Source organism: Pseudopodoces humilis, chromosome 3, assembly GCF_049639895.1.
Source record: "Pseudopodoces humilis isolate 2021_Gansu_Grassland_sample_001 chromosome 3, ASM4963989v1, whole genome shotgun sequence".
NCBI classification, from domain to species: domain Eukaryota; kingdom Metazoa; phylum Chordata; class Aves; order Passeriformes; family Paridae; genus Pseudopodoces; species Pseudopodoces humilis.
Genome location: NC_142202.1, coordinates 88,655,949 through 88,683,645, shown reverse-complemented (window position 1 = coordinate 88,683,645; position 27,697 = coordinate 88,655,949). Strand labels below are relative to the sequence as shown.

Sequence of the window (27,697 nt, the reverse complement as noted above, 5' to 3'; positions counted from 1 at the left end):
GCTTTCAGGAACAGACTAGCCCACACAGATTCTGCAGTTACAAAATGGATGATCAGTTCAGACTAGAATAATGGAGGCATATGAAAAAATTACCAGCAGGTACCTGCTGCAGTAATTTTAAAGCATTTGATGTACATTTTTTTCTTTTAAATATTGGATCTTTTTTCACTGTTTGAAAGGAAGTAAATATTTATTTCAATAGCAACTTTAACAAGGTTCCAAAACATTCCTTAAACCCTACTTCTTTGCTTAAAGTTATCAATTTACTGTTCTTTCATTCTCCGCTAACACATAAGACTGTAACAAAAAAACCAGTAGGACATTTATACTGCACTATATTTCTTTATTAAAAACATTACTATTATTATAAAAAATATGTATATGAAGTAGTACCACAGCTAAAGTAAGTAAAATCTCACATCCTATATGATAGCAGCATTCCAAATGGAAAAGCTATATTTGATATGTCTGACTGGAGTTAAATTTTCTTCATAACAGACAGTAAGGGGCTGTGTTTGGGGTTTGTGCTAGAAGAAGTGTTGTGCTAGAAGAAGCACAGCAATGTTCTACCTACTGCTTGCACACATCAGGAGTTTTTACAACTTGAATTTTTAAGACCATAGAAAACCCCAGACATGTAAGAGAACCAATTTGCCATAAAGTACTTTCTTCTACCGCCCTGCAACTTTAAGATGTTGATGTTATAGATGCTAACTAATGTAACTGGCAACTGATCCTCTTAAAAGCTGGAAGGAAAAAAAGTAGTAACAAGTCATCCAAACCTGATCACAAACAGGTGAGCTTTTCGATCAGTGCACGTTGCTGGCTTAGTTCTGCTCCTGCTGAAGTCAAGGGTACTGTGAAAAATCTCTCTAACCAATAGCTTCCTTTACAGTTCTCATGAAGCATAGGTCCAGTCTGAAAGCTTTAGTAGATATGATCACTGTGTATTTAGACACAAAGTTTAATTTTTACTATTCACTACCTTTTTTAGTCCTTAAGAAGCCACACAGGTGAGTGGAAGTGAGGTACATTCTATTTCTTATCATAAATCACCAAGCAAACTTATTTGAAAATACAGAACTTGTACTGATGATACTGAAGACAAAAGTTAGCCCTCAAATCATCTGTTATTAATACCAGTATCAGAGAAAGAAACAATGCTGCTGTAATTGCAAAGAAAACCCCAAATATCTTTGGGTGTAGGTTGAGCACATGTCCACAATCAATCATACACAACCAGTGTACCATTAACATGAAATTATTCTCCTGATTAGAGCTGTTGGTTCAAGCAGAGTGAATTCCTGCCCATTCTCACACTTATTTTATTAAAGCAGTGTTATAAATTATATTTTTCTTGCTCCTCTCAAATAGGAATAATAAAGAAAAATAGAGAGGAGGTTGGTTGGTTCAGAAATATGAGTCATGACCAATGTTCCCAACAGGAGTGGCTAGGACTTGTCTGTATTTCACACAGTTGCTACCACCTACCAACTTTTTCCTGCTCATATTTTTATATGTCCCATTTTCTACTTACATTGTGTTTTCTAGATTGTCAGCTCCTTGCAGAAAGACCAGTGCACTTATTAAGTGTATTGAGTACAAAGGATGTCTCCATCTTAGTTTTGGCCTTTGAGTGCTCTGCAATATGAAATGGTAAATTCTAACTACTCTAAAAGTCTGCCTTGAAATATGGAAAGCAATACCGCATTCCACTATAACAGCACTGAGAAAATCCCAGTAAATCACTAAGCAGCAATTTAGTGTCCCTGCTTGCAATTTCAAGAATGAGTTTCAGCAAGAAAACAGTGAAGGATGAAGGCTGAACTATGTATTTTCATGTATAAATAAAGGGAAAATCCCCGTGAGAAATATTTCACCATCATGCAATCAAAGGCGGAGAAAGAAGTCCTAATGTTTGGAATATTATTTCTGTACTATTTGTTTTTAACTATGTTAGTGCTGTTTTAATTACATTGCTAAAGATTTATGCAGCCATGGATAGTTAAATGAAACAGAAAGGCAAATCTCTGAATTCTATCTGGAATACACTTTATTCTCTGCAGTCAGGAACAATTTTATGAAACAATTTTTAAAGACGTCCATACAGAGCAGCATTTCTCAGCATGATAAAAAAGGTAATTAATGCTGTGGGAGCTCATTTCAACAGCAGTGTTATGAAAACAACTAAAGCTTTAACAAAAATGGGGACAGAAATTATTTTTATATAATAAAAGGTATTTCCTGTAACTTCAAGAGCTCTGCAAGATTAGTGTGGGCCCTAGAAGCATTAGAGTCAGGGTTCATTTCCTTAACTTATCTGTAAAAGGTAAGCAGAGAGATGGATGAAAGATCAGGTCCTAAGTAAGTCAGAGGGAAGAAAAAAAAAGTGTGATATTTTTTCATGTATTTTACTGGAAGTACAGCTAAAGTATTTGTCTGGATTCTCCAAATGCCTGCTATCATTAAATGGAACAGAAGATGCATTGGATCTTGAGTACAATCAGAAAAACTGCAAAACTGCACTGAATAGCAGAATTGCACCACCTGCAATAAAATTTTGGAGAAGCAGAATGAGCTTTTGAGGTTTGAGAGGTTTTGCCTTTTCTCTCAGCTTAAGTACAGGAAGAAAACTACTTTTCCAGTTTTTCTCTCTTCAACTGTTCCCATATTTGATTTCACTTTTCGGAATTAGTTGGACAGTTCATACAGAAGGGATTTAAAGAAAATATCTTGGTTACAGTTATTTATTTGAAGCAAAAAAGTCAACAATATTGAAAATTTTTCAATTCATCGAATTGAATTTTGAAATATTTCTGCTAGTCTATTTGAAATATAATTAATGATCAAAATGGAAACTATGCATTAATAGAGAATTTGCTAAGAAGCAGAAATGAGATATCAGAAAACTCAAAAGATCCTTCTTCTAATATCTGAGTGCTTAATAGGGCCTGGTCTTTTACCACTAAATATTTATTCAAGTATCTTTTCACTAGATTTTTATGAACCTTAAGTACTAAAACAATTTATATAAATTTTCTGGAATAATTTTCTGTATATTAATCACTCCAGAAATTGAAATTTAATGTAAAAATCAAATACTAATAAATTCCAGTTTAAACACAGTACCTAAAGGAGTTTTTGCCCCTATTATTCCTGGTGTTGTGTAGATCAGAGATTCTCAGTGACAATTACACTTGAATATGAAAATTGAATTGGCATCAACTAAAAAGGAATTTTGAAACTTCCCCACACATTTATAAAGCAAAAAGCATTATTTTGTTACAAAAATGCATGTTCAGTTATTTCATTACGACCAGGTAGGGATAGAAATCTTTCAGGATCTATGAAAAAGCATTCTTTAGTTATACAACTATTTGCAGGATCAATTTCAGTACAACTTCAAGTAAATTAATAATTTTCTGCCTTCCAATGTTCAGGCTTCTCTTTAAAGAATTCAGTTGAAATACAGAACCTGTGAAATCTTTAGATTTAGTTTGGCATTAGTGTAAATTCTAGTATCTTGCCAAGTATAAAGGCTTTTCTTGTCTTACAAAGGAGAAAAAAATACTGGAAGGGTAAGTAAAAATCTCCTTTCTGTAGTTAGATACTTAGCTCTTTTTCCTCTTATGAAAGTGTTGGAGTTTCTTCAGTCTCCTAAAACATCTATAGGATTAGTGACAGATCAAATGCTCCTTCTGCCTTATGCAACAACAACGTACTTATTTCATTAAAACAATATAAATCACAGAAGTCATGGCTACTCATTCAGCTCACTAACAGCCCAGGTCCCAATTCCCTTAGAAATTTTGTTTTCTTGTCATTCCATTTAATGGACATATTAGTATATCTTATTCTTCCTATCTTACTTAAAAGTGAACTAAACACACAAATCACCTGCAGATGATTAATATGACAACAGTTGTTAGAAAGTACAATAGCAACCATCAGGCTTGAGAGGAACAAAACATGCAAGAATGAGAATGCCAAATAAAAATCATATTGCTTGTCTGAGTTAGATGTTAAAGACAGAATAATAAAAGAAAGGTTCACCCTTCACAATGAATACTTTAGCACTGCTGAGTTTGTCTAAGTTATTTGCTTAAAGTCATGAGTTTATGAGACATAAAACAATATGTGGCACTGAATCTTTAAAATAGTAACAGATGCTGTGCTGGTTTTGGCTGGGGTAGAGATCACTTTCTTCAAAGTCTGGGGCTGTGTTCTGGATTTGTGCTGAAAATAATGTTGATAAAATACAGATGTTTTTGATACTGCTGAGCAGCATTTACAGTGTCAAGGCTCTTCTGTTCCTCATCTCATGTGACCTGCAAGGAGGCTGAGGGTTCTCAAGAATCTGGGAGGAGATACAGCTGACCCCAAATACCAACAGGATATCCCAAACCATACAGTATCATGCCCAGCTATAATATAAACATGGGAGAAGGAGAAGACATTTGGAGTGATAGAATTTGTCTTCCCAAGTCACCATTAAACATAATGGGGCCCTGCTCTCTGGGGACAGCTGAACACTTGTCTGTCCATGGGAAGAAGTGAAAACATTCCTGATTTTGCTTTGCCTCCATGCACAACTTTTGCTTTAAAAGCCTCTTGTCTCAACCCACTATCACTATTTTGTCTCTCTCCCATCCCACTGGTGTAGGAGTGTATCTGCATGGGCCCTGGTTGCTGGTTGAGGTCAAACCAAGACAGATGCACTGCAATATTTTAAGACTTTTATACACATACTGTTTATTTTTGACTTGTCAGCTATTTCATATATCTGCACTCACAGAAAGCAAAATAAGTTAACAAACTGAGCCATTCCTTAATGGCTGAAACCCAGCTAAGCTGAAGCCAGGGATAAGAGGGGAAGAATTTCAACAAAGTCAGCAACATTTTAACTTAAAATGTGGACTGGACAAGTAGGCAAACAAAAACTTCCTATTTTATGTGCTACATAAAGCTAAGGCTTTAAACAAGCTCTCAAATCCTTAAACTGTGCAATGGAACAGATTTGCAAAGCCCAGTTTAGAAGCTCCTTAAACAAGTTATCACAGGAAAAGGTAGGAACTACAGAAAACGACAGAAGCCAAACTACAGGTAAGTAAATGGCAAAAATCTGTATTGCCATTCAAATGACAGAGTTTTCCACCAAGCCTCTAAACTGTCACTTATGATTTACAGCAACATGATAATTTCACATTTTCCTTTCCTTCTCCTTTTTTTAATTAAAATAACCCACTATTTTCCCGTATCTGATGTATTTGAAATTCATTCAAACTGATCTGTGCTGAAGTCTTTTTAAACAAACCCCGAGGCATTTTCATGCAAGTCTTAGTTGGAATTCACATATCATAAAAGTAAAAGAAAATAAAAATAAAAGGCAGAAAGAAGGATCAACAAAGACATTGCATCACTGTTTCAAGAGAAATTTTGACTGCATTAAAAATACCTGCTGTGTAGTGGAGTGTGTGTAAATGTGATGCTGTTTCCACCTGGGCTGCTGCTATTTAAGATAATTTATCTCAGAAAAGATCATTGCTAAGTGTCAACTAACACCCCATCTCTATTTTAGATCTCTATTTTAGAGCAGTGGAAGGAGGCCTGTGTCTTCACTGGAGCTGGTAACGTAAGACAGCTGTTGCTAACCACAGCCTTTCATATTCTTTTCCTGCTGTCTGCACCAGACTGTGGACACTTGAGTAGAGCCAATTTCATAATACTTATTCTGCAACTTTAAGAGCTATTTAGTCACTAGAAGCCTTTTGTGTTAACTTTTGTTCAAACCTTAAAATTCTGCTGCTGACTCTACAGCTGTCATTGAAGCTTAGCCTACAGACCATAGTAAAATTTTAGGTCAAGGGTTCCCTTGAAGCCATTTGTGTTTTTACATGAAGTTAAAGTAAGTGCAAATGCCTTCCAACAGCTGCCCTTATTCCTAAACAGAGAGTGGAAAAGTGATGTTTTAGATGGCTTTTAACTGGGCCGAATTTTTTTTCTACAATTTTTCACACTTGGGCAATTCTGTAAATTTTTCGAGATTTACAGAACCCTGCTTACCCAGCACTGCCCAAAAAAGCTTATCAGCAAACAATGAACTATTTAAAATAATGTTCTTTCAAATAAAAATGACTCTTAAGTGAAATCATATGGTATTTATCTTAACTGTTTATAAATACAAGTCTGATCAACTGCTCTTATTAACATATTCTACCAAATAATCCACCAAACTAATCCTCTTTTAATTATTTTCCACTTTTTTTCATCATTTATAAAGCAAGCTGAAGCAACCACTGTGTACTGATTTGACTAATGTATACAATTATCAAGAAAAGACAAGACACTAGATCACAGCAATCGGCAGCTTGATACGAAGTGCAAATCCAATCCTTGAAAGATGGTTCCTAGAGATGGTATCAGGAAACCTGCAGCTCTGAGAATAGTTCCATGCCAAGCACAGAATATTGCCAGCAAATCAACTACAGAAACCTTGTAAAAGATTATTCTGCATTACTGAGTAAGTACTTAATTTCCATCATACTGATTTCTTTAACTCCACCACTCAAAAGCTGTAAAAAAATGCCTTAAATCTTTTATTATTCATTAATATGACATGTTCATTAACATAAATTAAGCTAATTTAATCATATTCAGGTGCTATATTGGCTAGATTATAGCATTTTGTCTTTTAAATAGTTTGTCTTTTATTCTACTATCTTCATCAAACAGTATTCTGAATGATTATCACACTGCTGCTACGAAGTTACAGCACTATTACATCCTGACTAAGAACTTCAGGTCACCTACAGCATTTACACAAAATACCACAAATCAAGGCAAAGCACCTCAGGCTATGCAGCAAGAAAGTAATTCCTTGTAGCACTGTATGTGTTTCTAAGGTCTTTACCATTTGGATTATTACATTATCTCAGTTTTATATTCACCAATCAGGAGGTAAATATCAGCTGGAATCATTGAATCTCAATTTTTTTATACCTTTCATTTTGTTTGATGAGCTTTTTACCAATCGTAATTTATTGCTCTGATGAAAGTATGAGGCAAAAGCTCAGAGTGTAATCAAGGCTAATGGTGAATCAAATACCATGTGATAATAAATCAGCAAGGAAAAAATACTCTGAAGACAAATTGAGATGTTTATCATTTCAGTATGAATACTATTAGAATAACTGTTTATGTAAAATAAAAAACTGTAGAAGAAAACCAAACAAACACCCAAGTTTCAAAAAAAAAATCAATATTCTCTTATAAAAATAAAACCCAAAACTTCCAAAAAGCAGCTAAATTTTGCAAGAAATAAAATACTTTTTCTGCATTAGAGTATGTAACAATGAGAACTAATAAGAAAGTCTGAGATGCTAAAACATGTGAATTTCATAAACAGCAATGAACATCGTCAGTCACAGCAGGCAGTAATCCTGACACTTGATCTTTTAAAACTTATTACTCCAGAGAAAATCCCCCAACTCTTCTATGAGGAAGCATTTTGGAGTTACAGGAACATTTTTTCTTTGGCAACTTTTATTTTATAAAAGGATGACATATGTGGAAAGAAAACCAAAAAAAATCTGAGAAAAAAACACTGCAGTTTGCTTAAGGACAAAACCTACCTCAATTTGAAAAAAAACTCATTCACTTTAATTGCTTTTCTGAAAGGCCCTGAGACAGAAGCTAAAACATGTAATAGCTAACAGATACATTTAAATTTTTTTACTATCACAAAGCTTGCATATTTTGAGTCAATAAAAATGGTTAAGTGTATAATTTTTTCATCCTTTTATTAATAACTATTAAACAAGTGTTAGACTGCATTTACAGTACCTTTGGATATTGTTTGACAGGGATCAGAACTCTCTCTGACAGCTTTATGTTTTTGTTGCTGATGACATCAAGATACTTCTTTTCTTCATCTTCCTTCTTGCCTTCCGAGCCCTGAAATTTTTCCATTTCTGCAAAATATCACAAAACAGAACAATCAGTGATGCGGTATTTGTCGTCCTTGGGAAGTTTAAACTTACACACTCCTATCCAGGCTGCACACGGATCACCTGTGCTGTTTGCACTCACATGACAGGGACTGCTGTCTTTTAGTGAACTGGGACTTTTAGCAGTGCTGAGAGGCAGGTGACAGTCCACAGGTCACACTCCACAACTAATTCTTCCCCACCTGAAAGGGAAGCCAATCTCAGCAAATGATCTCATCAGGAGCAGGAATAGCTGAGGCTTATATTTCCAGCTACCAGTCTTTTAAGTGGAATAATATCACAGCTTGATGCTTTTTGTAAATGGGACCTGCAAGAACTAAGCTGGACTCTATCTGCAATGGCTAACCTTCAGTACAAATACCAGAAAACTGAAGAAACTTCTTGTTCTTACTGAGTGTCCATTCAAACACTTCTGAATTAGCTAAAGGTTATACAAATTAAGGTAAGAAATAAAGTTAACTCTTGCTCAAAAAAATTCTTCAATTAAGAAATACAGTAAAAAATTGTGATGTGATATGTATATAATTGCTAATTTGTAGAACACTAAAATTTACAAAAAAAACCCCAAAAAACAAACAAACAAACAAACAAAAAACAAAAAAAATATATTCAGGTAGAATAGTTTTGAATTCTTTATTCCCTAAAGCTGTACAACCAGTGGATAACAACAAATAACTTAATTAATCATTTTGCAAAGAACATCTTATATAGTGCCTGAGAGCTCTCTGACAGAAAAGGTACTATTGAAAAAGCTGCTTTTGCAGCAGTGACATTTTTGACAGCACAAAAAATGGCAATGCTTATAATGAGCTAATTATAACTGAATTATTGCTGAAAAGGGCCAGCTGTGTGTCTCAGAAACATGCTGTTTCAAGGACCAGAGAATGGAAAGGAGGAGCACAGCCACAGCACACTCTAACATTCACACACAAGTTTCTTTGACTTCCAACAAGCATAAAGAAAAAATGCGTTGAAAAGAACAGCCCATGTCATGATTTGTTAATAAATGTTTATGCTACTTTTATGAGATCAAAAAATGTATTTAAACCCTGCACCAGCAGACAGTTTTCAATGTTAGTCATAAGCTCTTTTAAAACCTTTCAGAGCACACACTTAAAAGACCTCAGATGGGATATACATTCAATAATTTAGGATTAAAAAGTTATTTACAATCACTAAAAGCATCAGAAGAACATTTCATTATCGTAAAATACTTGAATACATGTAAAAAAATGCAGAATGTCACACTCAGTGGAAGATTAATCTGGAAAGCAGCAAGCATCAATTAAGTAAAATACTCATTTTGAGCAGGTTTAATAGATAAAAAGTTCTTTGAAAACACATCCAATGCAATTATACAAAGGGTTGTGCTATGGGGGCACAGGGGGGAGAGACAAAGGTGCATAAAGAGGGAAAAGTGTTACAAGCACAGTAAGTACTAAATTAAATTAATGAATTTCCCAAATGTATTGTGAACACAGTATTAAATTAGGTCATTCTAAAAGGCAGGTGGGGAAAGTCAATCTACAGATACACACATATTTCACTAGAATCATAGAAATTTAAGCTGGAAAAGACCTTTAATGTCTAAACCACATCCCTAAGTGCCACACATACATGTCTTTTAAATACTCCCAGGGATAGTCATTTCACCACCTCCCTGGGTAATCTGTTCCAACACCTGATAATCGTTTTTATGAAAACATGCTTCCTGCTGTCCAACCTGAACCTCCCCTGACGCAGCCTGAGGCTATGTCTTCTCATCCTGTCACTACTTGCCGGCGGGGGGGGGGGGGGGGGGGGAAAGAAACCAAACCCCACCTGACTACAACCTCCTTTCAGGTAGTTCAAGAGAGCAATGAAGTGCCCCTGAGCCTCCTTTTCTCCATGCTAAACCACAACTCTCTCAGCTGCTCCTCGTCAGACCGGTGCACCAGACCCTTCCCCAGCTCTGTTGCAGTTCTCTGGACACGCTCCTGTCTCTCCGTGTCCTTGCGAGGGGCTCAGAACTGGACACAGCACTCCAGGTGTGGCCTCACCAGTCCTGAGTACAGGGGGACAATCCCTGCCCTGCTCCTGCTGGCCACACTACTGCTGACACAGGCCAGGATGCTATTGGCCTTATAAACAACTAAACTCCTTCTCCTGGAAAGCTGAAGATGCTTAAAAGTCTATATGGTCAGAAGGAATGGGTACTAAAGGTTAGGACAAAATTCTCCCCTTTGAGTCATCTACCAGGCCTTGCAACAGTCCCAGTCTAGTGCTTTGTTTTTGACTTAGAGTACATGGAAGTTTTGGAATCAAAGTGGCTTCTTTGCTGAAGTTAATGAAAGACTACTTCAGCTGAGCTTATCAGACTTACGTAAACAAGTCTGTTGATCTACCAAGACTGAGACAAGCTGTGGCACTTTAATGGGTTTCACTCCATGACAAGGCCTGAGCTCTAAACCCAGAAAGCCAGTCCCAGCCTATTATGGGAGGCACAAGAAACAGCAGTGTAGAGTTGAGTTTCCTCCAGGGAATGAAAGGCAACAGAGAGCTGATTTCAGGGCAAGTCCCATAGCAGTTAAGGTCAGACACACAGAGAGAAACAAATGAAAAGGGATCGTGATGAGGGCCAGGCTGTAAGCCCAGAACTACAGCAGAAGGCAGCAGGGACACTGAAGATACCATGTTTCCGTCAGGGAGCAGTGGCAACTAGCCCATGACCACAGCCGTATGCACACAGATCTTGAGTATCATCTCCAAGGAGGAAGAGTCCACAAGCACCCTGACAGTGCCTGGTCACCCTCACAGTGAAAAAGAAAGTCTCCCAATATTCAGAGGGAAGTCCTGGGTTCTGGGCACCCCTGAAAAGACTCTGGCTCTGTCTTCTTTGTACCTTCCCATCAGTTACTGGTATACATTGGAAAAGATTTCCCATGGGGTCTTCTCCAGATTGAGCAGCCTGGAGACAGCACTCTTAGTTCTTTCTTTGTAAGAGAGATGCTCTAGACCCTTCATCACCCTTGTGAACCCTTATTTGGCACTCTCCAGTATGTCCATCTCTACTTATTTTCTACTTACACACACTGGACAGACTGCTCCAGTGAAGTATCACCTCTTTAGACCTGCAAAGTTGACTGAGGAGGAAGAAATCCCTTGAGATGGTTTATTTCTAAAACAGAACATAGGGCTGGGAATGATCAGTGAAACCAGTGAATTTATATGAAAAATATGGCATTAGGATTTTGCTTGACAGTGGAGCAGTCATACGAGACAAGCCATCTTGGAAGTTTTCATTCCCTGGGGCTAGAGTTTGTATCTCCTGGGTGTGGTCCCATGGTATCACCAAGGAGTCATTGTGACACATGTGACAACAAGCCTTTTGGATGCTTGGGGAAGCCCCAAAAGGCCAAAGTGTCTGGCCTCCTCCATTGGGGCCAGACATCTGGAGGTGGGGGGAAAAAGGACCCCCATCCCACTGTGTGCTTTCTGAGGGCACAGAGAAGATTTTCTGGACAAGGACACTGACAGGGCCTGGGGTCTGCTGGTCCCAGTCTGCCATGCACTCAGGCTCTGGCTGCAACTGCTGACAGGCCAGGAATCCCTTTCCCAGCTTCCAGCTCCTGCCGGCACATACCAGAGAGGTCAGTTACCACCGTCCTGCCTCAAGAGCTAAAACATGCAAGTGACATGTGACAGTGACACCCCAGTGTCACTCATCTGCCCCAGGATGGTCCCTGGCACTGGTGGCAGCCCAAGAGCTGTCCTGAGGCAGAGCAGGCAGTCCTTTAATGCTCAACTTCAGTAGCTTTGCTGCTGGCTGCAGACTGTGTCCTGAGCACCAGGGAACACATCAGCTTATCTCTTTGGTTTGCAGGGCAAAATGGCCTCAGAGAAAAACTTGGCAGAAAGCGGCATCTCTTCTGCTGCCAGCACCAGCCAGGTGTCCCAGGCTGCACATCAAGGTGCTTCAGAGAACCTAAGGTGCCCAATCTGCCAGGCCACCATTAATGACCAAGCTTCCGTGAGCTGGCGTCGGCATCCTTTCTGTTTTTACTGCACGGTGGAGTGGTTCCACAGAAGAGCGGAGGGCCTGATATGCCAGTCACCTTTCCCAGACACATTCCACATGGTGAGAGACAGTAACTCTGAGGTGCATTCCATCGGTGAGTCCATCAGCTCTGCCAGCCATAATCAAGGAGAGCGAATTGGGTCCCGTGCTGCGGAAAGATGTCAGCATCATTCCTCAGGACGCCAGCATTGCATGTCTCACTGCAGAAGCTGTGGTGGCAGCCGCGGTGGCAGCCGTGGGGGCAGCCGTGGCAGGGCCCAAGAGAAGAGCCGAAGCAGGTATCCAAGGAGTCATTACAATGGCCGCACCAGGGTCCAAAAGACCCAGAGCTACAATCGCTCAAGCAGCAGGAGACGGCGGCAGAGCAGGGCTCAGAACACTGCTCGTGACAGGGGCCGAGCTCCAAGGACCAAACGGCACACCCGTACCTTCTCAAGGAGGAGTATGCGCCGTCAGCAAGAATATCAGGTTTCTTTCATAGAACCGAGGGCAATAAGGAGCCGATCTCGACAGAGGTCACGCAGTTCTGCCAGCAGAACACTGAGGGAGTACCTAAGGAAGATGGAACGAGATGAGGGACGAGCTCTAAGGTATGACTGGTACCTCCGTGCCTCTTCAGGGAGGAGCAGGTGCCAACAGCAGGGGCGCCGGGTTTCTTACAGAGAACTGCAGATGACAAGGAGCCGAACCCCACGAAGGCTCTGCAGCACACGGCCCCAGAGGGAGAATCCAAGGAGGACGGAATGCCATGTGAGACAGCCTTTAAGGATTGAACAGGGCATCCATGCCTCCCCAAGGAGCAGTGAACACCTTCAGCAAGGACGCCAAGTTTCTTTAATTGAACCGCGGTTGACAAGGAGCCAATCCCGGAGGAAGTCCCGCAGTACACAGCACCAAACACTGCGTGAGAATCTAAGAAGGATGGAAAGTGATGACAGACAAGCTCTAAGACCTGAAGAGGACATCCCAAGCTCCTCGGGGTGGAGTGAGAACGATCAGCAGGAACAACAGGTTTCTTTCACTGAATCACAGGACGAAAGGAACTGATCCCCATGGAGGTCCTGCAGCCGTGCTGGGCACAAGCCTGGTAGGACACCCTACCAACAAGGGAACTACTGTATGCCCCGTTACCAGTGTCAGGAATGATACTGCTTTAGATAAAACCAGCTCCTACGAACAACTGCAAAAAATAAAGTCAAATCCAATGCTCAAGTCTGGGGCCAGCGATCTATTCTCATTGCAAAGTGCATCTGAAAATCTAAAGACACCCTTGCTAGGCCTTTTCAGGTTAGAAGGGTAACAGGCATGAAACTTCAGTGCTGCTTTTGTCATTTTGTTCTATGGTACCCACTTGTGTATAAGAAGAGGTACTGAATATTTTGTATGGGAGTGTCTTTTCTCTCTATATTGGGTTTCCACAGTTTGATCAACCTTTTCTCCTTTTTGTCCTGGTACCAAAGACACCAATGACTTATTAGGAAATCTCTTGTCCTTCTATACCTGTTTTCTTAGGCTTTATCCCAAACATCCCCCAGAGTAACTTCTCCTGTTACCACTCTTCTTACCATGTAGCTATGAAGAATGAAGTCAATTTACAATTACTCTGTCTCAAAGGCACTGCCTATAATACCAATCCAAATCTACTGCCTGGTAGAAAGCCTCTGAAAACCTTTTCCTTCTCCTGCTTCCTTAGAGACTTTAAAAATAACCCCCTAAGCCTTCATAGAGAAATTTTCCCCTGTGCTATGCTCTGTACAAAGCCTCAGGTTTAATGCCCAGAGTGGCAGTACAGGCTACAGGCTCTTCAGACCATGGCCGAAGACTATCAAAGTCATCAGAAATCACTGTTGTGCCAAGAACTGTGACTTTCAAGTAAGACTGGAGCAAAAAGAGGATTCTTCTCAAAAGACAGGGGCAATATATTAATTACTAGAGCAAGACAAACTGTATTCAATTTTTGTATTGAACTATGGTCGGCCTCTACTGTGTACACTCCTCGTGTCACTCCATGACTAGTACCACCACAAAAAAGAAGTATTAATACAGTCTCATAAAGGAACCCAGGCCAGAATCAAGCTGCTAACTTGCTGGCTCACAGCACTGACATGTGGCTAGTTGCTTTGGCTGTAAATTTTGATTTGCCAACTGCAAAAACTATGGTCACCTACAACACACTGAAAACACATAACCAATGCCTTTAGTGAGATGTTGCATTCACTGCACCCCTCATGATTGTGTTTAGCATGTTAGTTTTCTGTGCAGTCACTGATAAATCCCCCAAAGGAAAAGAGATGGCTGCCGCATTGACAATTGACTTATGGGAGACAAACCAAAATAAAAATGGTGAGGCAGTTGTAATTGCAGCCAGAGAAGAGCAGAGTGAAAACATGTAAGAAGAAAGGCTAGACAGATACCAAGGTCAGTGAAGAAGGAGGGAGAGGAGATGCTCCAAGTACCAGAGCCAAGATTCCTCTGCAGTCCATGGTGAAGATCATGGTGAAGTAGGTTGTCTCCCTGCAGCCTACAATGATCCATGGGGATACAGAGATCCACCCGTAGCCCATGGAGGAGCCCCAAACCAGAGCAGGTGGATATTTGAGAGGAGGCTGTGACCACGTGAAAGACCCAAGGTGAGAGAGGCCCATGCTGGAGTAGCCTGTCCTTGAAGGACCACACCTCGTGAAAGAGTAACCCATGCAGCAGCAGTTTGAGGGGACTGTTGCCTGTGGGATGGATTAACACTGCAGTAGTTCACAGGGAGCTCCTTCCTGTGAGACAGACTTATGCCGGAGAAGTTCAGGGAGAACTGCCTCCCATGGGAGGGACCTATGGTACAGCAGGGGAAGGACTCCTGTCCCTGAGCAGTGGGAAAAGCCACGGGTGATGAACTAAGCATAACTCCCATTCCCAGTCTCCTTATGCTGTTGGGGTAGGAGGTGTAACTGGGAAGGGTGGGGGGAAGGGTGGAGGGAAGGTGTTTTTAGGGTTTTATTTTACCTTACTATCTTACTCTGATTTTGTTAGCCTTAAATTCACTTTATATCTTGAAGTTGAGCCTGTTTCGCCTTTGATGGTAATTGTTGGGTGTTTTCTCCCAGTCCTTATCTCAACCCAAGAACTCTTTGTTAAATTTTCTCTCCTCTGTCCATCTGCAGAGGGGAGTGAGTGAGTGGCTTTCTTGCGTGCCTGGCATCCAGCCAGCATCAGCCAACTACACCAGTGGACAGAGAATGTCCGTAATCAACAGCATTCCTCCACACAGTGCAAACACGAGAATCTCAATGGTACTTTTTCTGCACCACTGATCTTAGGTAAAAAGCAAAAATAAAGCATTTCAAGAAGACAATTCATATATTTTCCAATCACTTTTGCTCTGAGTTAAGCAAATTAAACCAGGGAGAGACAGAGCTATTCAACTAACTCCTCCAGTATCAATCCCCAAACATGGCTCATTTTTGCCTTTTACCATTAACACAGTAATCTTGCACTTGCTTCTGTATAATACACGTCTCTCATCCCTCTTAATTACAAGAAAACATGGATTTTTCATTCATGCAGAGTCCCCCACTAGAGAAGTCTCAGAGACAAAAAGACATTTCCACCTATATCTTTTTAGAGGTATTATTCCCTACGAAAATTTATTTTGAGCTATCTCCAGACTTTGACCTGTAAAGTTCTGGAAATACTGTCACCCATTTATGTGGATTTTTTTGAGGGGAGTAGCTTCCTTTTCCTTCATGGATTTATAAAATGGAAAGCTAAGTCAGTAGCTCTTTTTCAGTATTCTCTGCTTTATTCTTACAGTGCCAATAAAATTATGTTAATTACATTTCTCTTCAAAGTCCTTGACACCTATTACAAAGCTTCTCTAATGAATATATTTTTTCTATTAAAATTAGGCATCCCAGAGTAAAAACATCCTTTTGCTACACTTAAGAGTCATGTCAAAACTCTTCAAAAAATAATGTTCTTCTTGTCAGTCTGTCCAACCCACCAAAAAAAATTAAATCTATACAATCCTTTCTGCTGTCAATATTTGCCTCCCACTTCAGGGAACTCTGCAGCCTATCTGGCTTTTCTTGCCTTTGCATTTTCAGTACTGGCACTGCTTCAGTCAAGAATCATGGGCTGACGTTAACAAGGTCAAGCTCTCTAAAACAATCTTATGTTTCTATTAATGGGAATGATTTCCAGAATGGGAGTGTCACCAACGTCTTGCAAGCATATACTATTATGTATATCAATCTTATCTAGTACTCAAAGAGGTACACTTTTTCTGCAGGTTAATGAAAGAATGTTTGAACTGCAAGAGGAAGAATGAGAAAATGCCAATGAATAACAACAATCACTAAATCACTAACAGCATCTAATTCAGAAAAAGCATTTTTAATTTAAGGTTCATTAAAATATTACACAATTGGAAGTCTGAATACCTAGAATGGTGTTAACAAAAAATTCCAGCATATTTTTAGAAACAGAAAATACTGAAAACATACATGAAGGCTTTCTGTCCAAGGTATTACATTTTAATTGAAAGCAGGGCTATTGGATTTTGAGTCAGGACAAAAAAAAAAAAAGCAGATGGCTCAATAGCTGAACAAATTAAAATGAAGTTAATTCATGAGAAGGGAACATCCTAAGAGGTTTCCAGTAACGAAAACAACATCTAAACCCCTAAGAACTGGTAATTTAAAAGTAAAAACATTGAGTATCCAACAGTAGTTGGGAGGGGTTATAAGGACAGTACAATCAGCCATGAGCACTGAAAAATTAGTCACTGGCTCACTGTATTCACCCAGAAACACATTCATGTATTGTATTAACAATATGTTAATTGTATTCCTTTGCTTTTTGTACACATACTCATTAAGTCACACAGCTAGTTGGAGTAATTCAGGGAGGATAAGGGAATAATTCTTATTACATCAGACACAAGTCAGGCAATACCTCTACCAGTGATGAATTTAATACCTGTCAGATAGCTGTGGGTCAGATCTACATGTCTGCATCATGTGTAGTAGGCAAATACAAACTGAAGCTTTGTAACTGTATTAACTCAAGCTGAATCACCTTGGCTCTCAAGCAAGAAAAGTGGCTAGTAAAATAATGTTCAGAAAGAATTCTGAAAGACAAGTTAAAAAGGAATGACAGAAACAGGCAAAATCATGCAGAGTATGAGTGGGTACCATGAAAAATGGGTATTTTAGTGTTTCTCAGGAGGGGAAAGTATCGATTTGTCATGTTTGAGATTGAAAAAACAAAACTTTCATGTATAGGATGTAATTATAATGCGGGACTGCTGAAAGCATTCATATTGATAAAATCAAGTCTTTTACAGATTCTTCTCTTATGATTAGTTTCCATCCCATAAGGCAATGAAAGTCTTTTCAATTTGGGCATATCTGAAAATATAGCATCCATTAAAAGTTTAATTCATAATGCAGGTATTTTTTATTGTTTGACTTTATGACCATTATCATCTGTCAGGCTGCCTATTGTATAGAACATAGAGGAAATGTAGAAAAGTGATGGTATCCTTTAGTAGGCACTCATTAGACTGTAGGTATGTGTAACACTGGGGCCAGACTTGCCCTCTCTTCCCCAGAACAGGACAGACATTGACGAAGTGCAGCAAGGTCAGTGGAGGCCACTCATGGTGGTCAGAGCTGGAGCATTTGCCCTGTGAGAAGAGGCTGAGAGACCTGGGCCTGTTTATTGTCTGTTATCTGTATACTGTTTATCTGAGGGACCTAACAGCAGCTCAGCAATGCTGGTGTTCCCACAGTCACAGTCTCCACAGGAGTTTGAAACAGGGATGATGGAAAACAGGGAAAAGGTGAAAATAGAAAGGTTTGGCCTGTGTAAAAGGAAAAGTTTTCCCAACATAGTCCAGCAGTGCTGCAGGTTGCCCAGATATACCATCTCCTCCACTGGAGGATTTCATAATCCACCTGGACAAATTCCTGAATAAACTGGTCTGAACCCTTGGCTGGCCCTGCTTTGAGCAGAAGAGATCTCTCCTGCTCTCACTAGAGATCTCCCAAGGCCCCTTGACATGTGAACTCTCCTAGGATCTCATAAACACAATAAATTTCAGACTCATTCTTGTCTGTCAAATTTCTGGAACTCATCCAAAAGATTTAAATGTTATTGCAGAAAAAGTTAGAAGACAGGAGCAGTATGATTGCATAAGCCCTGTATCCTTAGTAAAATTTTTTAACGAAAGGTACTAATATAGGTAGAAAAATAATTAAAGATCTAAAGAACTTCATATTTCTAATTAAATGAAAATCAAAGAGAATTAACAAAAAAACAAAGGAGAAAATTCAATAATACAAAAACTTAAGACTTCTATCCCCTCTCTATACTGATAACTGATTTTTACTGCCTGGTCACTATTTTGGCTCTACCCATCATGTAATTAGCAGCTTGCAAAGGTATGCAGCAGGTTAGTTTCACATCCAAATTATACTACTGGTAGTAATATAATTACCTAATGTATCCATCTTCTGACCTATGCCAAGATCAGTATAGATTAAAAAGTTATAAAGAGGATATCAGTAGTGTTAAATAGCTAGAAAAGTGCTGAAATGGAAATATTAGTTCTTACTAAATTTATGAATAACATCTGCTCAGATGCACACCTTTCTATGGAGAGTTTGAAGTCTGACTGCCAAGTAGTTCCCCGAGACTAGTCCATACAATCCTAGTTCAGCTCCCTAGAACATACTCCCACTATCATTGATACACTATCCCATGCAATTCTAGATACATAGCAACTGCAATCACACACACAAAAAAATATTTATAATGAAATTTACTGCATGAAATTGATGGAGTATTTCTTGCCTCAGTAAAAATAACCAACAGCAATCTAAAGGTCACCATCAGCAAGTGCAGAATAAAGAAAATATCTGGGATGCATTCTGAATGTGATGACTTACTAAATATAGTTGCTGATAACATTTAAAGAGTGACAACAATGTTAGCTTCAAGATACAGGTTTTTTCTTGCTTTGGGGAAAAAAAAAACAACAGGGGTTAACAATTACAACATTGATTGTAATTAAAGGGGTTGAACAATTACAACATTGATTAAATATATTTTTTATCATATTGTTAAAGAGAGAGCAAGCCAATGGGTAAGAATTTAAAGACTAAAGCTCTTTCACGAGTGTCTTTGGAGTCAAACATACCTTTGTGGAGTTAACCTGCATAGGCTGTGTTGGAAGTTTGTTGTTGGCAGCAGTATTGCTTTAACTATGGTGTGCAGCTCACTAAATAGCTGCTCCCAGTATAGTTCTCCCTTCTTACCTCTTACCTTCAGAGCAGCTTAAGACAGTATTACGAATATGTCCCCAGCTGGATGAAAGGCAAACCTGAAAGTTTTTGGAATATTTTTTATTTCATCCTGGGTTTCTTTCATCTGAGAATGAGACTACTCATAAAAAAGAAGAGATAGAGAACAAGAAGATTTACTCAGAAAAGTAAAAAGTAAAGCAAAAACCAATAAAAACATCACAAGTGTATTTATTTGAGAACATATATATAGATGTCCTTGAATTTAACACCCTAGAAAACTATGTTGCTATGACATGTAAGAAAAGAAAAGTAGCTTTTTGCCAAAGATTTTTGTAGTTTCTACTGTTTCAAAGTCCATTCAATAGAACACTTCAGGATGCACTGAAGTGTTCTCACAGATTAATCTGAAAACATCAGTGCTGTGCTACGTATTGTGTGGTGTTGAACAGATACATAGGGGTGAAAGATGAATCGATCAATGAAATTGAAGTAAGTCCACCAGTGACATATTCATTACCTATACCTGACTACCTGAAAGCTTCTGGTATTCTTGAGAGGGTTTCTCAACCCAGCTGGAGTAACCAGCCAAAAGGAGGTTCTTCTGTCTCTTCACAGTTTCTGGGAAGTTTCTTTTACTCTCTTCAGTCCTAGAACTGTGATAATAATGACTTCTATTCTGTCCTCAGAGCAAGAGAGAGATATGAACCAGCAGGAATTTTTCTCCTTTCTGCTCTTATTTAGCCTTTTTCAGAATTTTCTGTACTGTGAGGAAGAACAGCTGCAGAATAAGACTGATGTCTAGAAGTTTACAATATTGAAAACTTTGAAAAGATGCTATATACTTAAGTTTAGAGCCAGCATAAAATTTTGCTTGAAATTCAGGCTTCTCACTGACCTCTCCTGGTTTTCCAGTTAGCAATACCACTAATGAGCTGGTAATCTTGCTCAGACAGTTATGAAAGTATTTGAAAGGTCTCTAAAAACCATCAAAATAGTAGTTTTCATTTAGGATGTGACTTCAGATCTTGGGCACAGAAAGCCATCTGTATCTGAGAGACTGACAAGGAAGACTGAAGTTCAGAAGAGATGATGATGAAACCCCAGGTAAATGCAAGGAATTTGCAACTGAGAGGTGGAAGAGATTTCAGAGTCTCCGAGTATGACCTTAGCTTCCTAGTGCGCTCTGTCAGCAAAGAATGGCTCTGACTGCTATACACACAGGAAAATACTAAGTGTATTCATCCATATAAAACAAATAGCTATATATAAAAACCTCAAACATTTTATTCACAACTGGTAAAAAAGAAGGAAACAAAAACTGCAGGTAAGAACGATTACATCCAGCTTTCTAGTGACATTCTCTTAAACATTCTTAAACACTGTTTCATCAAAGACTTCATTTACACAAAAGTTGCATCCAGGTGCTCATTAAGACTATGTAGTCACCATACATATTAAGCCAAATGTCAAGTTTAATGATGTTCAGGAATTTACTGTATGCTATCAGGATTTCCTAGTTCATCCAAAGATCACACCATTTCCTATCACAATGGAAGACAACTCATCTGTTTCAGTTGCAATACATTTTAATTTATCTTACTTGAGACTAAGAGCAACAGTTACAAAGAAGAACTTTTTGACAAACTGATATTTAAATTGAAGGACTAAATTAGTGATATGTGAATAGCAAAAAATATGTAAGCCTTCACTCACAAACCCACTGGAAAGTACATCTTTGCTTTAAGCCTCTACTTGGAAGTCTTTACAAACAGATCCTTGCTCCAGAGGACCACCAGCACACACTAAAAAGGTGATCAGCCTTCCTGTATCACCTGTTCAGGATAAATTCTCAGCAATATCTAAAAATACATGGCCCATGCAGCAACCTGAATTAGCACACTTGTAAACTTGCACTGAAAACAAAAGAAGCTGAAATAAAAAAATGTGTAAAATTAAAGATATTTTAATAATTCAAGGAGGTTTTATTGCAGAGCCTCCTGTGGATTTTTCTACATTTGGTATTTCAATGGATTTGACAGAACACACTCATGCTCACACCACACTCACTAGGTTTTCCTCACCTATACTGCACTTCAGGCCGTGTCTAAGTACTGGCTGCTCACCTACTGATCTGCAGATGTGACAGGGACATGTGAACAAGGTACCAGAGCTAGGGCCTGATCCATTTAATGACATAGCCATAACATAAGGATACAGAAACCAGTCCGGTAACAATGTCAGAAGTAGGAACAAGCTACACACTAGTTTTTGTTAAGTGACCCTGAATGCTCTTGGCTATGATTTATTTATGCAAGAAAGAGCTTTGGCAAGTGAGGCAAGATTAGGGACATTCTTACAGTTCGATATAAACTAAGCATCTGCAAACAATTCAACGAAAAGCCCGAAACCTCAGTCCTGTCTGGAAATAGGATACTCTATGGAAACCAAGGAAAGTTCAAGTGAACTTGTATTCATAAGAAAGGAATCACATTAACATCAGGTAATATGATGTCATTATTCTGGGTTATTTGACACAAGGAATTAAAACAGAGTGGTACCACAGCTGATACTCTGGCAAACAAGATGCATGTTTTTCATAGATTTATCACGTTGCCTTAAGAATACTTACTTTCCTTTCCCAGGCCACAGCACTAAATAAACATACTGATGTCAAGGAGATTTGTTTCATGTCCTGCAAATATCCTTCAATTCCTCCAACAACATTTCTAGAAATCAATTTTAAAAGGTGAAGAAGACATGTTTGAACCTGCCTGAAACTCACTTCATCAAAGCCTGCTATCTTGTCAAGGAGGAAAAAAGGGGCCCAGGATAATGTCTTCAAATAATATGAGTACAGTGCATGCTCCCGACATGTATCTAAAAACCAGTGATGAGAAGCGTCCCTTTTTTCTCTATCAGACCCTTTGCTTCTTACTCAATTGGAAAAAAATAAAAAGAACAACAAAAAAATATCACAGATGGGATCACTACCAAATACCACTTATATGAAACTGAATCCAGAGTAAGCAAGAGTGCTGCCAGGAAACAAGCAATCTGAGAAGCTTCCAGTAACAGTGAAACCTGCTTGTGATAAAATCTACACAGCTGCTTGTTCCAGTCCAGGAGTAAGTCTCAATCCTTGCTGGGTCCTTAAATGAGTGGATATCTATAAATGATATCTAAGCATTATGTTCCTAACTCCAGCTGTCTAGAAGACCCCACACTGGCCTAAATGGCCAAGTATCACTTTTTCACCCTGTAAAAAGATGCATTTCTTTTTCTTAATGCCAAAGTCCTGCAGTTACAACAGTGACATATCATAAAAGCAAATACATTCTCAGCTCCCACGGATGGCTTTTCATCATTAGAAGTCAGACCAATGACACCCACTTTCAAGGCAGTTCCTAGTCCAGAGGACGGAAAAACTGGCATAAAAATCAGTGCTACACTCAAGAGTTAACTCCTCAAGCCCAGCCCTTGCTGTATTATCAGTGTGGAAAAGACTGGGACCAGCTCCATGTGAGACGACAGTTCTTCCAAAAAGCAGCATTTCCAGAAGGCTAAAGAGTATTATGACTCTTTTCCAAACACCTGACTTCAGGTATGACTTTTACCTTGTCACTACCACAAAATGATAATACAGTAACTAATGAATTTCTACTTCCTATAAATTTGAAATTAGCTGACATGTTTAGAAAATATTGGGGGGAAAGAGCTTGGCAGACAAATAGACCATTTAATTGTAGAAACTAACTGTATTTCCATGGAAAATTTTTCTTAAAATTACCATAAAAGTCATCCCAGTACTCATTTGGCCCTATGATTTGTGAGCACCTAATACCTGAAAAACACAGAAGCACAGATTACATGACTGAGAGGGAATATAATAAAATTATTTTCTTACATAGGACCCCATAGCTGCCACTACGCAGGCTCTCCATTACCCTCCTCCTTACTAGCATATCACTAAACTGTTTAGGGAATAATGTACTGCAGACCAGTAAAAGCACAATGAATCCACTGAATACTTGTGCAGAACAGGATAAAGAACTACAATATAATTCTGGAAATTCATTTGGAGCACCAGTCTTCTAAGGAGCATCTGAGGTACCTGGGGTTGTTTAGCCTCGAGAAAAGGAAAATCAAGGAAGACTTTATTACTCTCTACTACCACCTGAAAGGTGGGGGTACACAGATGTGTGTCCAGCTTTTTTCCCATGTAACAACAGATAGGACAAGAGGATGTTGTGCCAGGGGAGGCTTAGATTCACTATCAGGAAAAATGTTTTCACTGAAAGGGTGGTGAAGCATTGGAACAGGCTGCCCAGCGAAGTGGTGAAGTCACCATCCCTGAAATGCTCAAAAAATATGTGATTTTTGGTACTTAGGGACATGGTGTAATGGTGGACTTGGCAGTACTGGTTAACAGACTCGATCTTAGAGTCACAGAATAATTAAGGCTGGGAATGCCTCCATGATTCTAAGTAAACAGAGACATTAAATTTCATCTAAAAAGTGTAAGTAGCTTTGTTTTGTTCACCAGTTTGAATGTTAATCTTGCTACCCAGAAAGCCACACAAATATGGTGTATGCCACGCTTTTCTTTAGGAGCAATTTGTTCCTTCCAGAAAGGTAACTGGAAGGCAAGGCTTGATTCTGAGTGTGAAAAAGAACAAATGCCTTAGTTAGACTCACCAAGTAAACAAAAATGCCCATTTATACTCTTGTGTATCTGGGAGCACGTTTTACTTCTTCCCTGTCTCCCACTTTGTATGTCATGTTCACAATTTACCTCACTGTTCATTAACAGGTGTACAAAAAACTCTTCTAAGAAGCTCTTTTTTCTCCGGTTCTGGTGAAACAGTATTAAGATCCCCAAGACCAACCACATTTGAGAACTGGCCTGCCTCACAACAAGCACTGACAATTAATCACGTCCAGATGAAAGTGCTTATACTGCTGCAGATTAGGCATCACAAATCAGTCAAAAAACAGGCAAAAATACAATTCTCAATAAAAGCATTAAAAGGAAATTTTTCAGTTTGTCTGAATTTTATGTCTCAGACTAACAAGCCTTTTCATCTGGTTGCATGTCTCTTGCCAACCATCTCAGCAGCTGGTAAAAAAAAATAAATAAAAATTCTGTCAATTTGTGCCTAAGGGTGTACAGGGCAAAGAAACAACTTGGACAAACCCACACTGATTCAAACACGCTGAAGGGCTTGTCAGCTGCCTTGATTAGCACAGGAAACAGCCTCTCAAGTTCAGAAAATGCCACAGGCTCATTCTTGAAGAAGAAAATTTCCAGGAGTACACTGTGTTGCAAGACAATCTGTTCTATTGCAAAACACGTCTGCTCAGGCTCAACCCAACACAAGAACTGCAACTTGATGCTGAGCTAATAAGGAATTTAATATTTTTATGGAAGTGCTTCTTTTCTCAACAAATTTTAACCACTACATACAAAAAATATTCCATCAGGTCCTGGTATGTAAAATGCTGGAGTATTTTTAACGCTGGGGTTTTTACGGCTGATAAAAATCCTATAGCTTTCTTTGTTTTATGATGGATGCCATCAATCACAAGAGCTAATGGCACTCACATATTCATCATTCCAATTTTTATGGAGTAATGAAAACGCAAGATAGACTTTTGTTCCAGTCAGAAAATACACACCACTCTTAGTACAGGAGAGAATCACAGAATGTTAAAGGTTGGAAGGGACCTTAAAGACCATGTTGTTCCAACACCATTGCCATGAGCAGGGACATCTTCCACAAGACCAGGTTGCTCAAAGCCCCATCCAACCCAACACTTCCAGGGATGAAGTATCCACAACTTCTCTGGGTAAGCTGAGCCAGCACCTCACCACCTTCACCCTCAGTGAAGAATTTCTTCCTAATACATTATTTAAACCTAATCTGTTTCAGTTTGAAGCCATCGCCCCTTGTCCTGTACATGAGCCCTTACATGCTCTTGTAAGAGAGGTAAAATTGCTGATAATCACCGGGGTATTTCAGTTCTTTCCCACACATAGATTCATGGCTACCCAGCTGAGAATATTAAGGTCCATTTTAAAAGTATTTGTTTAAAAGGATGTTTCAAGAAATAACATGGGTCTGTCTTTTCATGCATCTACAAAAACAGCAAGTGTGAGCAACTTCAAAAGAAAAGTACCTAATTAAAACATTAAACAAAAAAGAGGGAAAGAATAGACAAGAAACAGAAACTTATCTGCACTTTTATTTTCTTCTGTTTTTTTCCAAAGCCTACAATAGAACCTTTTCTTTGCTGAAAAACATTTTCTTAAATTCCAGAAACCAAAATTAAATATTGTGACTACTTGCAAAATATTGTACAAGACAGCATTAGACACTATAGATATAGCTTGTTTTCCATTATAAAATATTTTCTAGAATAGGAGTAAGCCAGAATGAAGATAGAAGGCAATCTGGAAATATGGAGAGAAAAGGCATCAAGAGATGACCAGGAGACACTCAAGGAAATACAAAGCAGAAAAACAAGAAAAAAAGGTGACAGGATCAACCAAAGTAACAAATAGAAAATATAAAGGAGAAGGGCAAAAATTCATGTCATGTTTCATCAATCTTCCGCAACAAGTTATCAGGCAGGATACCAGAAACCAAGGGAACAAATCTGAAGACTACACTTAGGTGAAGAGTAAGAAGGGATATTGGAGAGGAGGAACAGAATTGGAATTGTTTCTCAATGGGAACTAAAAGACAAATGGGCAAAGATAGATCACCTTACTGATCAGGCACACTTTGAAATATTACTATTAAATATTAATTTTGCTATCTACCTAAATACATAAGTCTCTTATTAGCAACTTTATATATCAAGGTTTAAAAATAAAGTAAATTGAGAAATAAACTCCATATAACTGTTATATTGACATGTTAAATGCCACTGTAGTATTTGCTAGGGTATTCTAGACAGTCCAAGATATCCAAATCAAGCAAAATCAAGCAATACAAACAGTAAGTGTCCTAATTTAAAAATACTTCTACAACTGAAATTACATGACACACATGAAAGGAATTTTCCATAAAACTGATTTATTTCAATTTTTGTAGGGAAAAAAAAAGTCATGTTACATTTGAATCCATGCATCTACCTACCAGTATTTTAGAGAACTGTGGGAAAAAAACATCATTCTTTAATCAAACCAAAAAAAATCAACAACTTCCTAACAGAAAATAGTCATTGAACAGCATATTGGTAAGCAAAAATCTAGATTTTTAAACATAAATATACAAATAAAGTGACATGGGATAATAACAGGCTTGCTCGGCATTCTTTTCTCGCTTTTCTGCCTCAAAACTGATGCTACCACCATGAACATTCCAGTGACTTAGCCTTCATTGATCAAAAGATGTGCACTGCTCTACTTCAGAAGATGCACACAGTTATAGAAAACATTTCTACCAATCAAAACTCCTGCACACAAATTAAAGGCTAGGTTATCATTATGATATGAAGACAGATTCCAATATCTGCAAGCAAAAAATGGAGCAATCATTCATGTCATTAACTGAAATTCTCAGAAAAGTGTAACTTCTCATAAGAGGGTGTCTGGCTATCTACCAAAAGAAAATGGAAAATATTCAGATTTACCATTGTGATCTGTATTATATTTTGGCTATTAGCTGTTGTCCTATATTAAACATCTCTCTCTCATGCCATATGAAAATAATTTCATAGAGACAAATCCTATGAATTTGAAAATATGTATTTCAGGAGAAATTATGATGTTTTCATTAAAGGAGAAGCATCTGAGAAAGCTTTGTGTAAGAAGTCCATAGAAATGTTTAGCTAACACAAATCAGCAGCAGTGCGGAACTGGTTAAACAAAAGGCATCATGAAACTGGAGAATAATTTTTTACTTCTGTGTCAGCAGCTGTAACAATTGTGTGCCATAGGATCAGCACAAAAAGAGCTGTGAAAACCCTAAATTAAAGAGAAATATAAAAACAATAGAGATTTTCTCTAAAACTGACATGTTTAAGGAAAAATTAACTCAGCCCTGGATTTTAAAGATGTTTAAATTCTTAATTTATCCTGAAATTAAGGATTCAGATTAGCAGGTATCTTTTGAAGTCACATCCTTAATGCTTCCAAGTAAGGCCAGACTGGATCATGAAGTTCTCCACAGCCAAATACAGCACTAGATCTAACACTATGAAACCTGCCCATGAATCACAGCATTGTGCCAACACATTCTCATGGATGAAAAGGCTCTTCTGAGATTTAGATTCCACAAAATAGGCTTAGATCTAGAAATGCACAATTAGGAAATCAGTGGGAATAA

At 38.5% G+C, this 27,697-nt stretch overlaps 2 protein-coding genes across 2 annotated transcripts in view; one reads left to right on the top strand and one right to left on the bottom strand.

The window, feature by feature from the left end:
- Window positions 1-27,697, bottom strand: part of KHDRBS2 (KH RNA binding domain containing, signal transduction associated 2) — a 312,149-nt gene that overhangs the window by 240,780 nt on the left and 43,672 nt on the right. Inside the window, exon 2 of the mRNA XM_005518121.3 lies at window positions 7,843-7,970. Within this exon, the coding sequence (XP_005518178.2) occupies window positions 7,843-7,970 (128 nt within the window). The remainder of the gene's footprint in view (window positions 1-7,842; window positions 7,971-27,697) is intronic.
- LOC148184698 (uncharacterized) lies at window positions 11,875-13,110 on the top strand. Its single transcript, XM_088053827.1, has one exon. It carries the CDS (start codon window positions 11,875-11,877, stop codon window positions 13,108-13,110), a length of 1,236 nt encoding a protein of 411 aa, XP_087909953.1.